We start from the raw sequence: 13,792 nt of genomic DNA, 5'->3' as shown, positions 1-13,792 counted from the left end.
TAATATTTACTCACTGTGGTTACAGTTGTTATTCACAACTATTATGCAAATAGAAGTGTGAGCTTACTTTGGTTATTCATTCATACAGACAATATTCATAGTTTTTTATGGTTTAGTAAATAGAGTTCTCAGTCCCAAATACTGAGTGTGAACACAGCTTTTAAGAGTAAAACCTGTTAATAAATATTAACAGTATTTGGGATTGAAAACCACATTTACTAACAGGTCTCACTCTAAAATGCTGTGTTCACACAGTGTTTAGAACTGAAAATATTATTTAATAAGAGGTTTCACTCTCAATAGCTGCATTCACACAGTCAGTGTTTAGGTTTGAAAACCTCTTATTAAATAATATTTTCGGTTCTAAACACTCTGTGAACACAGCATTTTAGAGTGAGACCTGTTAGTAAATGTGGTTTTCAATCCCAAATACTGACTGAACGCAGCATTTGAGAGTGAAACCTGTTAGTAATTACGGTTTTCAATCCCAAATACTGACTGTGAACACAGCATTTTAGAGTGAAACCTGTTAATAAATAAAATTGTCAATCCAAAAACTGTGAGATTTTGAGAATAAAGCCTATTAGTAAATATGGTTGTCAATCCCAAACACTGACTGTGTGAATGCAGCTTTTGAGAGTTGTCCATCAATGAATGAACACATTAAATTTTTTTTGAGTCAAGCATGTTGATAAATGCGGTTGTCAGTCTCAAATACTGCTTGTATGAATATACTGTAGCCACTGAATTACATGTTTTATGAAACCTTACATGTCAATATCTGCCAAGTAGATTAGATCAATGAGTCAAATAGCTTTGAGAGTGGACTAGAAAGAACACAATGTGCTCACACCCACCATTATAAACGTAACTTAATTAGACAAAGCACTGTGCAATTACAGGCTAATTAGGAGATGTGGATCTCATCTGCTCTTCCATTGCAGTTTTATACTGCAGATATTAAGTCTCGTAGCCTGAAGTGGTGTGTTTTAAAGCTTAGGTGTGATAAGCTCCTGTCTGAGCTATGACAATGATTGAATGTGTTTTAAACAGCAGGGGATGGGCTTATTTCTCATGCAGGAAGCGAGCAAGTTCTGTCTCTGCACTGCACTCCGATCCATAACCAACCGGCTAAATCAGTAGAGGGGAAAGTGGGTATAGCTGCGGAGCTTTGTCAGGAGCGGCCCAGACAATGTTATGATGAATGTGTCAGTGAGAGGGAGATGTATTTTTCCGCAGCCGAAAATCTGGCTCACCTCCTTTCTAGCTAACTTTAAAATTCATCATGACTCTGCAGGGGCATAATGAACTCCATCAAAAATCAGCCGGCATTAACATCATCTCCAACCAGCTGATCCGTCGGCTCAGGATACCGCTCATGTGAGCTCAAGAACACGAGTAATAGGCAATCAACCTCGCATAAAAGAACAATAGCAGCCATCATTCATTCTCATGTACAATTAGCGCAGCGCTGACTGAGTGATGGCCCCTTAGCCCTCCGGCGCTCTGACATGCCACTTCCTGGCTGCCTGCCTGCGATGGCACCACGGAGGAAAAGCGTGACACTGTGCGAATTCTCTCACACAGAGACAACTTAAAAGGCTAATTGGGCCTGGAGGTTCTGATCCATCTGAAATCTCAGCACCCATCAGCTCTACAAGTCGCCGTTTGATGGCTAAGATCTGACCACATGACCTTCTCGTGTGGATCTGAGGACCAATGGACTCTTAGATCATCAGAGACGAGGAATAACAGAGAAGTGCCACTAACTGTCATGCAAAACCGTTCCCGGGGCCCGTTCCAAGCCATTGTGGTGCCAGTTCCCGAGGGACTCGCATCTTGAGACAGAAGGGAAAAATAAAACATTTACATATGCAATGCATCTCATTAATTATAATTAATGAAAGTGCCGCCTTGCTGGGTGCCCCTGTTAGCACTAGGTAAATTAGCTATTCGGCGCACATATACACAGACGGCTATTTTCATATCCAGCGTGACAATCGCAGGGCTTTCCAAACGCTATTGATGCAGGGCGGCCTCGACGGACGACGCATCTTAGCTCAGCTCAAGAGAACAGGATATTAAAAAGAAGTCCCCTATGTTCTAATGACAGCACTGTGCAGAGACACAGAGAACATGTTGACACTGAGGGGTTTTCTTTATCCTGTCTGCGAGAGAGAATGAAAGGGACAGAGTGTTTCAGTGCAGTCTTTCTAGACTATGGCTTCATCTCGCTGCTGCAGAGTAAGATTCAAAGAATTATTAGCTGGGGTTTGTTGTTGACATTGGTCATGAACTGCCTTTGTTTTTTTATTTTCTCTGAAGTCCACTTAAAATGTTATCAAGATTTTTAACATCAAAAGACATCCTAATTTAGAAGTAATAGTTATTATACAGCCTATTGTGATAATGCAGTAAATAAGAATCTGAAAAGAAGGAAGCTTTAAATAAATATTTTGAATAAATCCAACCAGGCAAACACCCCTATAAATTTAAGTTTCACTTTCCATAATCTGTGACCGACAGAGGAGCATCTTGGCGGCAGGAATTTAAATCTTTAACAAGACTCAAATCCAAGTCTGGATTTTTTCGATCAGGTAGGGTACAAGTGATTTCAGACACATCAGAAACATTTCAGCCGGTTTATATATATTATTTATCTCGTATTAGAGTATAAGTATAAGCTGCAGTAAGCGGTTCATTGTAGCCTGCTAAAAGGTGATTATCTCTACGGTGTGCCGCGCGAGCACTACAAACAACAATGCATAATGTTAATAACTATGACTGGGGCTGTCATATACATAACATTATGAGAACACTATTATAATAAAACGCTGAAAATTTTTAGAGTTTAGTTGCCTGTTTCTGCACGTTGTTGTGAGAAGAACGCGTCCACAAAATGAGTTAATTCAGAGCCAAGCAAACAAGTTCACATTCGGGGGATTTTGTGCAGATAGCCTATAAGTCGTAAAATTAACGTTATGTTGTATAAATAACGAAGCATATTCTATATGAGATAAATGATACGTTAAATCCCATTGATTATAAACCTGCTATCAAATGCTTCACTCTACTGGTCATCTTCAGCGCGCGCAGCTCAAAACAGAAATGCAGAAGATTAATAACTACTGTCATTTACATAGGCTAACGTTATAATGAGAGCACTATTGTAAAAAATGTTGTGAATTCCTAGGGTTTCGCTTACGTTTAATGTTAACTATCTTTTAATCAAAAGATAAAGCATTATCTGCGATTTGTCTGTTACACCTTTCCCCTGTGTGTTACCGTCAGTATTTATGACTGTGGAATGTAATGTATTTTGCCCCCGCCCCCAAACATATGATTCGACTATCAGTCGACTATCGGCAAGATTCAAAATTTCCAATTCGACTATGAAAATCCTTAGTCGGGGACACCCCTAATAAATACTCAGTAAATATCAAATGATTTATAATAACAGACAAAGCAATAGTGACCAATAGTGGTCAATAGGGACCATACAGTTACTTACACTTGTGTGGTGCAACATCGGATCCAATATAGTCGGCACAGCATCATCTTTTAATTTCAATCGTTCTGAAAATCCTGCGTCGAATTGTGCATTTTGTTGTAAATGAATCTGCTGTACAATTAAGTGAACAAAGTGGCCTGGCATTCATTAAAAATAAAGTTAATCAAATAAAGTTGATAATTTGGTTTCTGCATAGACTCGCATTTGCCTCTCTTGTCATTTACACTACATGCACAAATTGGTAGGCAGGACTAAATAGGCAGCGATGTAGAAGCAGGCGTTGATCTTCTTCTGCGGAGGTGGTGTTTAGCCACACTATTACTCATAAAGTGGCACATTCCACATCCTGTCGTTTTGGCAGATTGACTTCAATATAAATTAGTTTTTAGACTAACAAGAAAGTTTTGCACTTTGAAATTTATAGAAAGTTTTTTTTTATAGCACAATGACCTATTATATGACAAAAGATCAAGGGAATTATGATTTCTCAGTTCATGACCAATTTAAAACTGACTAGAAATAAATTCAGTTTTAGAGTGGAGGAGCAAAAATGGGGGTTTAGGTGGTTGGTACATTTGATATACCAGCCAATAGTGAGTGAATTTTGAACAAAATCAAATTATTTAGTACTCTGTCTATGCTTTTATTTCTATTTGATTGTTTAGTCTTGAGGAAAAAGTAAACAGCAAAGACACAGAATGCAAACGGTGGACACAACAGAATGAGATATTAATTCAGTAATATCTTTACTGCATTCAACCCAGACTAATAACTTTTACAAAAATCATTCTGTTTTTTCTCCTTTCTTCAGACTTGAAACTATTTAGGCTCCTCCTATGAAACTGCAATCTTTGAAAATGTTTGCTCTTTTATTCTTCCACTACTTTTTTTCTTTGAAGTCCCTTAAACGCTGTCATTTGCTTTCTTAAATTCTTTGTGAAATTGACGCTCTGATCGAAGAGCTGTGCAGACGCCTCTTGCCGTCGTCATGGCGACATCTGATACGACTCAAACCCTGTGCTCTGCCTCTCTTCTCCTTTCTTTTTTCTTTTTTTAATTCTATTTCCATTTCTAGCTCCACTAATCAAGGACTGCCAGTAAGCCCAGAACAAACAGATGTTACCGATTAATTTTCCCATCACTTGAATTAGAAAGTAAATTAAAACAAAAAAGATTTTCTGCTGGAGTTCAATAAACAACTCATGCCTGTTTCATTTTTTACATTTTTTTTTTTACCTTCTGTCAAGAACAAATGTTACATTGCTAACAAGGCAGATGCATGCCTGCCTAATGGGAGGGTTGTTGGTTTTGATTTTTTTTTTTTAAGAAAGCCACCAGAATGTGGATCATTATGACTGGTGTTAGTGTGTGCATACATGTGTATGAGTGTGTGTCTGCGAGCACAAGCTGGAAAGGCTTGCATTATTGTTAGCAGTGCCCAGTGCTGGTGCTTTCATATGCTTATGACCTTTTGGGGATTTTTGCCAAGGTTCCAGTTTCTGTGATGTTGTACGAAAATGCTCTGCTGATACTTTGCAATGCAGTGTGCGCTTCCCACACAAACACACCACCCAAATCCAAGCACAAGTGCATGTAGAGGCTATGGCGTACTGCATGTTGATTTTTGTTTCTGTGTTCTGTAAATATACCTTGTCTAGGCCAAAGGTCTTGGTGAGGGCAAAGCCCCAGCTCTGCTCGAAGGCTCTGCGGATCATGGCTGCGCTGGTTGTGGGTGGAGCGCTGGCCAGCCCAAACGGGTTAGGAAACTTAATCCCGCATATCTCCACGCTGATATCCACTGTATCGATGGAGCAGTGGAACAAAGGCAGTTTGGGAGAGGTGCTTACTGTGTTACCATGAAGGGACTGCAGAGAAAACACACACGTATAAACAATTACTTCTTGTGCCTGCACTGCCATCAAAAATAAAAAAAATAAATACACACAAACAAAAAAATACATCTCAAAGGAAATAATAATGCTGAATTATTTTCCCATTTATATGTTGTTGTTTTTTTTAGCAGATAAATGTTTAAAGGAATGGTCTAGGTTGAACCTATATTACAATTATATTTGATTGTAAATATTTATATTACATACTACTGTATATATATACTGCAATGAATGAAAAACAGCCTTCAGACAGTTACACTGTAAAAAATAAGTGTAATTTTAACTGTAACATTTTGTAAAAATGCTACTGAAAAAAACTGTTAATAGGTTAACAGTATGTTCCCGTACTATATACAGGGAAAAACTGTAAAAGATCTAACCAGACATTTCATGTAATTTTACAGTAAAATGCTGTAAATTGTAAAATTTTTAGGAGTAAAAAATAACAAATCAATGTATAATTTACAGTCAAAAACTGTAAACTGACATTCCCAGAATTCCCTGCGTGACACTCCACATTTGAAAGTATTTTGTTTAAATAATCATGTTTTTTAATAGTTTTTGTTATCAGTTATGTACATTTGGGCTTTATGTTACATCTACTGTTGTTTAATGAAAGTTTATTGCATTATTTAAGTATCAAGTGTGTTGCCATGATGGTGTTTTGTGTTTACACGAATGACTCTGTGCACCTTCTATATATTAGTATATACTTCTGCTTGTGGCAAAGCTTTGAGCTTTGATTCTTCATGTGGCTTTCTCTTTTACCACCTGCATTATTATGGTGGTTGTCAGTATGTTAAAGGTACAAAACTGATTTTAATAGCAGTGTGTGTTGTTGAATTTAGTGGTTTACATTCAAATTTCCCTGTTTGTAAATTACATTATAAATTTTACTGTATTTTACAAATTTTGTTCTGTAAATGTGTTTACCGTTTTTATGTATTTTTTACAAAATTATTCTAGCAACCACAGCTGCCAGAATTATTTTGTAAAAACTACAGAATTTTAGTACTTTAGCTCAATAATATTCATTAAAGAATGCTTATTGTTATGCTTATATATATATAAGCATAACACCTGTTCAACTGTTCACCTGTTCAACTGCTCATTAAAGCAAATATCTAATCAGCCAATCACATGGCATCAACTCATGCCCAATTGCATTTAGGCATGTAGACATGGTCAAGACGATCTGCTGAAGTTCAAACTCAGCATCAGAATGGGTTAAGAAAGAAGTTAAGTGACTTTGAACATGGCATGGTTGTTGGTGCCAGAGAGGCTAGTTTGAGTATTTCAGAAACTGATGATCTACTGGGATTTTCATGCACAACCATCTCTAGGGTTTAGAGAATAGGCCAGAAAAGAGAAAATATACAGTGAGTGGCAGTTCTGTGGGCAAAATGCCTTGTTGATGCCAGAAGTCAGAGGAGAATGGGAAGACTGAACTGATAAGACTGAAGGTTTGAACTGATAGAAAGACAACAGCAACACAAATAACCTCTTGTTACAAATGAGGTATGCAAAGGAGCACTGCTGTCAGCTAACAACAGCGAAACCAAGCCTACAATCACACAGGCTCACCAAACTGAACAATAGATGATTGGAAAATGGTAGCCTGGTCTGATGACTCTTCATTTCTGTTGCAACATTCAGATGATGTAGTCAGAATCTGACATAAACAACATGAAGCCATGGATGGATCCATCCTGCCTTGTATCAATAGTTCAAGCTGGTGGTGTAATTGTGTAGGGGATATTTTCTAATAGATAGATCCCAATCAAATACAGCAAATTTGGAATATGAGAGATTTGCATCATGAAAGTACAGCTTCATAAAGAGCTTAATAAAGCTCTTTAATGAACATACATGTATACATGCACATACAATTATAAATAAATAGGATTTATTTATTATTAAAGTCAAATCATTTCTGTTTCATAATCTGTTACACATGACCCTGAGAGAAAATCCTACTCTGAAGCTACACTGAGTTAAAGTGTTAAAATTTGCAATTCATTTTAATTTGTACATACTAGGCATAAAATAAACTTAGCAAAATAATATTTTTTTCATCCAAAAAAAAGAAAACACTTTCACACCACAAAAACATTTTGTGTTGACAATTTCTCAGAAGTTGAAATGATGGCACTTATTTTTCTTAGGCAGAGAGGGAGACTTTTCTGAGCATGTGTCATCACTTTGTTTGTGGCTGAGGAAATTTATTGTGTTACAACTGCCTCCGGTCTCCCCTACTAGCACAGAAATATTTCTTGCAAGCTAAAAAGGAAGAAAAACAAGCACGCTGCTCATCCTGCTAAAAATCAAAACACAAAGCCCAATGACCAAAATTTAAACAGAACACTCACAACAAAATCTTATCTTCCGATCATTTACGTGATCTTGAACCGCTGAACCCATTAGCAAATATTTGTACAGCTCTTTCTCTGTATTCCAAAATTACAGACTGGTTTTGGGGGGGGTGGATTTGCCGAACAAACACTTCAGCGTGGCTTCCTCTGGCCACAGTTACATTAGCGATTAACCTCTGCATGAACCTTCTCTTTATGCTGCCGCTTAGGTCTGTGTGCAAAATCACAGAAAATAGTCTTCTGCAAGGAAAACCAAGGATGAAACTTCTACTGTTTGAGTGTCGAAGCCAAAAAGCAATCAAGTTGTCACCCTGAAAAAAAAGAGTCCCAGTGGAATAATGCCCTCGCTATAAAAACTGTGAACGTAAAACTTTGAGTGCTACACTAATGCTGAAAATTGCTGGCACTGACACATAATGTGAAGCAGGCTCTCAGAGCTACACAACTGTGGCCAAACACTAAGTATGTTGTGTAAGACGTCCAAATGCAGAATGAGATGGATTGGCTTATTGAGTGGAGAGCCCACCTGGATGTACTTGTGGATGTGCCAGGAAGCTTGTTTGCCATCGTTGACAGACTCCACGGTGGTGTTGGCCAAGCCGGCGATGTCTCCGCCGGCAAACACCCAGGGTTCACTGGTCTGCATGGTTTCGCTGTTCACCTCAGGTGTCCCCCATCCGTTCAGCTTTACTGGTTCCAGGGCCTTCTTCACTGTTCCAGCACATAATATTAAAGAGATTAGAGTGTATCAAAGCTAGACTAAAACAACTTTTTGTACAACTATGTCAGGACACCCTAGGCATTAAAAAAAGCAAGATATTTAAAGTGTACCTAAAGTATACTTGCAATAGCTCCACTTTAGTGCAATCAAATATACTTCAGTATATCTTTAGTTGGACTTCATTTACACTGCAAGGCTTAATGCACAGATCTGATTTTTTTGCCCATATTCAATTTTTGTATCACCAGTTTACATTACACTTAAGACACGACTCAAATTCGATATCTGACTTTACTGTTATACTGAGTTTATAAATCCATACTAGAATAATTCCACCTTGATCACTTTTAATGGCACGGTTGACCTTTGTGTTTTGAACAGCCATATATAAAAATAATTAATATAATTTATGTCAGTGTAAGGGAACTGTTGTGTGTCTGTCATATGTTCCTGCCTCTTGTGCCCATATTTGGTTTGTTTCCTGTTCTCGTTTCATGTAATTAGTAGTTTATTCATGTCCAGCCGTGTTCGTTAATTTACTTGTGTATTTATAGTCCTGTCTGTGTAGTGCCATTTGGTCTGGTCTACTCGTTACTTCCCGGTGTTTGATGTCTGTGTCGGCCTTGCCTTGTCCTGCCCTGACCTTGATGTCTTTAAGTAAAGTATTATTTGAGTTTACATCCTCGTATGCGTGTTCCTTGTTCCTCCCTCGTGTGTACACCGTGAAAGTCAGATGGCTCTCTGACTTTAATTCACATCAGATGTGATTATGCTGCTTATAGCCTACCATGATCATTGACTGAACGGGTAAAATAAATGTATTTTCATGGGTTATTTTAGCTACATCTTGATGGCTTGGAATTCCAATAAGAATGGGATTCACGCATTTAGATGTAGATGTGGTATCTGTGTGTATCTGATTTAAAACCACATTTCGAAGAATCTCAAAACGGATGCAAAAAACTGATTTTTGTGTTTACATGTGTGCAATATCCGATCAGAGTCACATGTGAGTAAAAAAAAAATCACGTGAGCCAGTGTAAACAGCCTAATAGACCTAGTCAAAGTCACAAAACTTAGATTTTGATTTTATAGCATCTTTAAGTCCAAATACTTTTTGGTGCCACTGAGGACACATAACTGTTCACTTAGTGACTGCTGGATATTGTTTAGGCTGAAAAATGAAGACATGTCTTTGATGGAGGAAGAAATGACAGTCCCTCCGGATTCTTGCCTGAGACAAGCAGAGGAATTTGTAACCCTGACGGCCCTGTTGATGCTTTTGCTGTGGCTGTTTTTGTTGAGTATATTTTCCCTTTCCTTTTTTTCGAGACCAATCCCCTGGTCCCTCCGTCAGCTTTCCTCGCCTGACGCTCCAGTGATCATGAAGACTGCCGGTCTCATCACTTTCAGCAAAAGAAAAAAAAACACATCCTCACACCCTCCTGTTTGTTTCCCTGCTCCCACCCTCTCTGTCTGTCTCATGCACACACACGCGAGCTGTGGAGTGTGACAAATCTAAGGGACTCCTGAGATCTTCCCCTTAAATGAAATGGCCTCCTCTCAGAATCCAGCAGTAGTCTCCCGAGTCACTTCTCATACAGCTGCTCATTGCCAAGCTCCATTAGAAGATGGAATGCACACCGCTGTGTGAAATACAAGCAGGAAGATACTGGCATGAAGAAATGCAACAGCTTACAGGAGACAAAGCCACTTTGGATGGATGAAAGTGAGAATGCAGAATGCATCACTGAAAATGTAAATATATGGATTCATTTATTGTTATGATGCTGAAAGAGCGATGTGAAAACATCACACTGCTTCAGAAAATGACAGTTTTGTTATTTACTCACTTCATATCAAATCTAAATCATTATTTTTCATAATTTTAATACTTCAACCTTTTATATTAGTTGCAGAGGCAACATTTGTAATTTTCATCAGTTACATTTAAACATACATTCTTCATCAAATATTTTTATTTTAATAAATATATATATATATATATATATATATATATATATAATTTCAATTCACTTAAAAATATTTTTTAATAGTATTAGTTTTGGTTAAAGATAAAAACACTGCTCTTGATTCTTTAAAATTGCACTTTTTGTCTTTCACAAAAGAAAATAACAGGATCAGAATGACTTGAGAGGGACAAAATGATGAAATTTTTTTTTTTTTTTGGTGGACTACTTATTTAACTGTCTCAAAACTGCATTTCTTTGAGGCCTAGGGGCCTGAATACAGACAACTTCATGCTTCATGGGGTTCAGCAAAGGGTCCCCACAGTGGTAAAAGTAGCCAGTCAGCTGCACATCCCGCTGGCCAGTGGTGATATAATCACGGACCAGCAAGCCCACCCAAGATTGCAGGGGGAGAATGTCTCACTATCTAAGCATTTCTCTTCTCTAACGCTGCAACACAACCCTCTCTTTCGGCTCTGCCGGCCATTGGAGTGGATAAGTAATTCATATCTTGGGCAAGGTGTGGGGAGTGAGTGGCATTTATAAGCTTGCTATCTCTGAGCTTCAAGCCTGTGATGAAACGACTCTCTGCTCAGAGACATTACAGTGTTTAGGATGAATGACAGGTCCACTAGAGAGCAACAACACTGGGACAACAAAATGCTAAGTAAAGAAAAAAACATCATGAGGAGGTGAAAAATAGCTGGGCGAATGTGTGCCGACAAAAAGACACAAAGAAATGCAGCAAGGTACAAAAGTCTGAGGCCACATCTGGGATTTAAAATCTAATTTAAGCCTGGAAATAAACTGTTTTGGGATCTAAAAATACAAAACAAATAAACATTACATATTTAATACTGTAACTCTTTGATCATTAAAGCAAATCATACAAACCAAATACTGAGACATTTTCAAAGTTTTAGAGTTCAGTTTAGTTAAAGTTACATTCTTCATCAAATATTTTTATTTTATTTTATTATATTTATTTCAATATTTATTTCAATTCACTTAAAAAATATTTTTTAATAGTTTTAGGTTTGGTTAACCATAAAAAACACTGGTCTTGAGTCTTTAAAATTGCACTTTTTGTCTTTCACAAAACAAAATAAAATCAGAACTTCATGAGAGGGAGTTTAAATAAATGTAACTCTAATGAAAACTAGAAATGTTGCCTTTGCAACTAAAATAAAAGTTTGAAGCATTAAAATGACGAAAAACAGTATAGAGATTTAGATTGGATATGTAAATAATAACAAAACTGTCATTTTGGTATTTGGTTTGTATGATTTGTGAATATGTTTCAAGTTGTAAGCGTTTAATAACCTTTTTTTTACAAGTTATATAATAAATATATAAATATGAAAATATATAAATTGCAATAAAAATATATTATGATAAAGATTAAACAAAAAGACCTTGGTTAATATATATATAGTGAAGGAGCACAGAATATGTGATCCAGACATAATATCGGAATGTGTGGTTGATGTTTTTGGCTAATCTGTTGAAATAAGGTTGTTTTTGTGATGGTGGATTGATAAAGGATTCCCATAATGAAACAAGGCTCTCGTTTTGAGGGTCTTATCTCCTGCCTCTCCCTCAGAGTGATGGTTATCACGCTGTGGCTACTAAAATCTGCTAAGGAAAGATAAGTGGGGCGGTGCTGAATGCTTATTGATGAGAGAACAGTCTGGATTCCGTGATGGCTCGCTGGGGAAATCTTTCACATGGACCACAGGTATGCCAACATGTGCTCCTTTATACCACATTAGAACCAGATTTTAACTGACCCAGTGTGCAACACAAAACAATACGTACTGGAATCATTCATTTGGGTACCTTCAAACTACATTGCCCTGGAAACAAATACAGTTAGAGCATGATGAGAAATGTAATTCTCACTTCATACAATATAAGCAGCTTCAAAAAGAAGTAAAAAATGTATACAAAATAAACCCATATAAGCTCATTAATATAGCTACATCTCGTGTCCTTTCTGAGTCACCAGGCTCAACTCTGATCTCACCTTCTGGATCGTTCAACATGGACCCAAAGGCACTGATGATGAAGTCTGCTTTCAGGTGGACAATTTGGTCCTCATCAACAATCCAGGTCCCATCATCCTGCTGCTCTGTGCGGAAAAAACGCAGGCCTATGACACGTCCATCTTTCTTGATTAGTTCACGTGGTGACAGGAAGGGCAGGAACTCACACTTTTCCTCTTTGGCCACCTCCATCTTAAAAACAGAAATCAAAAGAGAAGCATGTGATCCTAATTGTTAACATTGTATTGACTGAAAACAAAGTGCATTCATCTTTAGAAGGTGGTCATGACACTAAAATTTAAGTATTGGCTATACTTCACAGACACCTGAACATCTGCCTGAGCCTGCTTACAGACAGCATCAGCCGTACCATTTATTTTGAGACCCAAATCTTCCCAGTGAAAATCTCCTAAAAGTTTTTACAAAGCCAAGTTTCAAATCCCAGAAAGCATTTTTGTATCTTCTATATTCTACTTAAATATCCAGCTTATCCTACTCATTCCACTGTATCTCCTGATAACTTTTCCAGCACATTGCTTCTTTCCCCTTAATAATCTCCAATAAAACACTCCAGTATAAACCACTGACCACAAGCACAAGAGTCCAAATGGGTTGGACTCTTGTTCAACCCTTTTTTACTCTATCTTAGATTATTTTTCATCACCTCCACCATCACCTGACCTTCCTAACTTCAGGTACTCTTCACATCGGTTTGTAGTCATGGACATCTGACAGGTTATAGGAATCTTTACTGCCCTCTCTCAACAGTGAAGAGCAGTAGTTCTCAACTGGTAGGTAGTGACCCCAAAATTGGTGACAAGTCTATTCTGATAGGATCATGGATGGAAGAGTTAAAAATAAAATAAAACTTTATGTCCATTGTGAAGCAAGTCAATTGTAGAACCACACAGAATTTGGTGTTCAACCGTATCCCAGACTACACCTGCAAAAACAATTTCATTGATGAAAATTGGTTTAGAAATGGCACAATCCTCAAAAACAGCCCTAATAAAAGTGATTGAATTACAAAGTCTGCACTCACTTTTTTTTCATTGTACCTTCAGAAATGAACCCACTAGATATAATGGGAAGGACCCACTTCATCTCCAAAACCACTGGAGTTCCACGGGGTTCAGTACTCAGACAAGTTCTGTTCTTCCTTTACACCTCTAATGGCTTCATCTATCATTCTCATTGAGCTCATAATCAATTAATTGTCACTTTCCCACCCTCTGACAACCACGATTCTCACAAATCACCTCATGTCTGGCTAGCATTTAT

General features: G+C 37.6%; 1 protein-coding gene across 2 annotated transcripts in view; it reads right to left on the bottom strand.

Moving 5' to 3' along the window:
• Positions 1-13,792, bottom strand: part of LOC306846365 (dihydropyrimidine dehydrogenase [NADP(+)]-like) — a 127,907-nt gene that overhangs the window by 66,438 nt on the left and 47,677 nt on the right. For both annotated transcript variants that reach the window (XM_079379690.1, XM_079379691.1), the window contains 3 exons: positions 12,493-12,703; positions 8,302-8,486; positions 5,161-5,376 (listed from right to left, as the gene is read on the bottom strand). In XM_079379690.1, coding sequence (XP_079235816.1) covers positions 5,161-5,376; positions 8,302-8,486; positions 12,493-12,703 — 612 coding nt within the window. The remainder of the gene's footprint in view (positions 1-5,160; positions 5,377-8,301; positions 8,487-12,492; positions 12,704-13,792) is intronic.

This window comes from Barbus barbus, assembly GCF_936440315.1.
Source record: "Barbus barbus genome assembly, chromosome: 26".
Lineage (NCBI taxonomy): Eukaryota > Metazoa > Chordata > Actinopteri > Cypriniformes > Cyprinidae > Barbus > Barbus barbus.
Note: the sequence above shows the minus strand (reverse complement) of the source record. Positions and strands in the feature narration are given on the sequence as shown.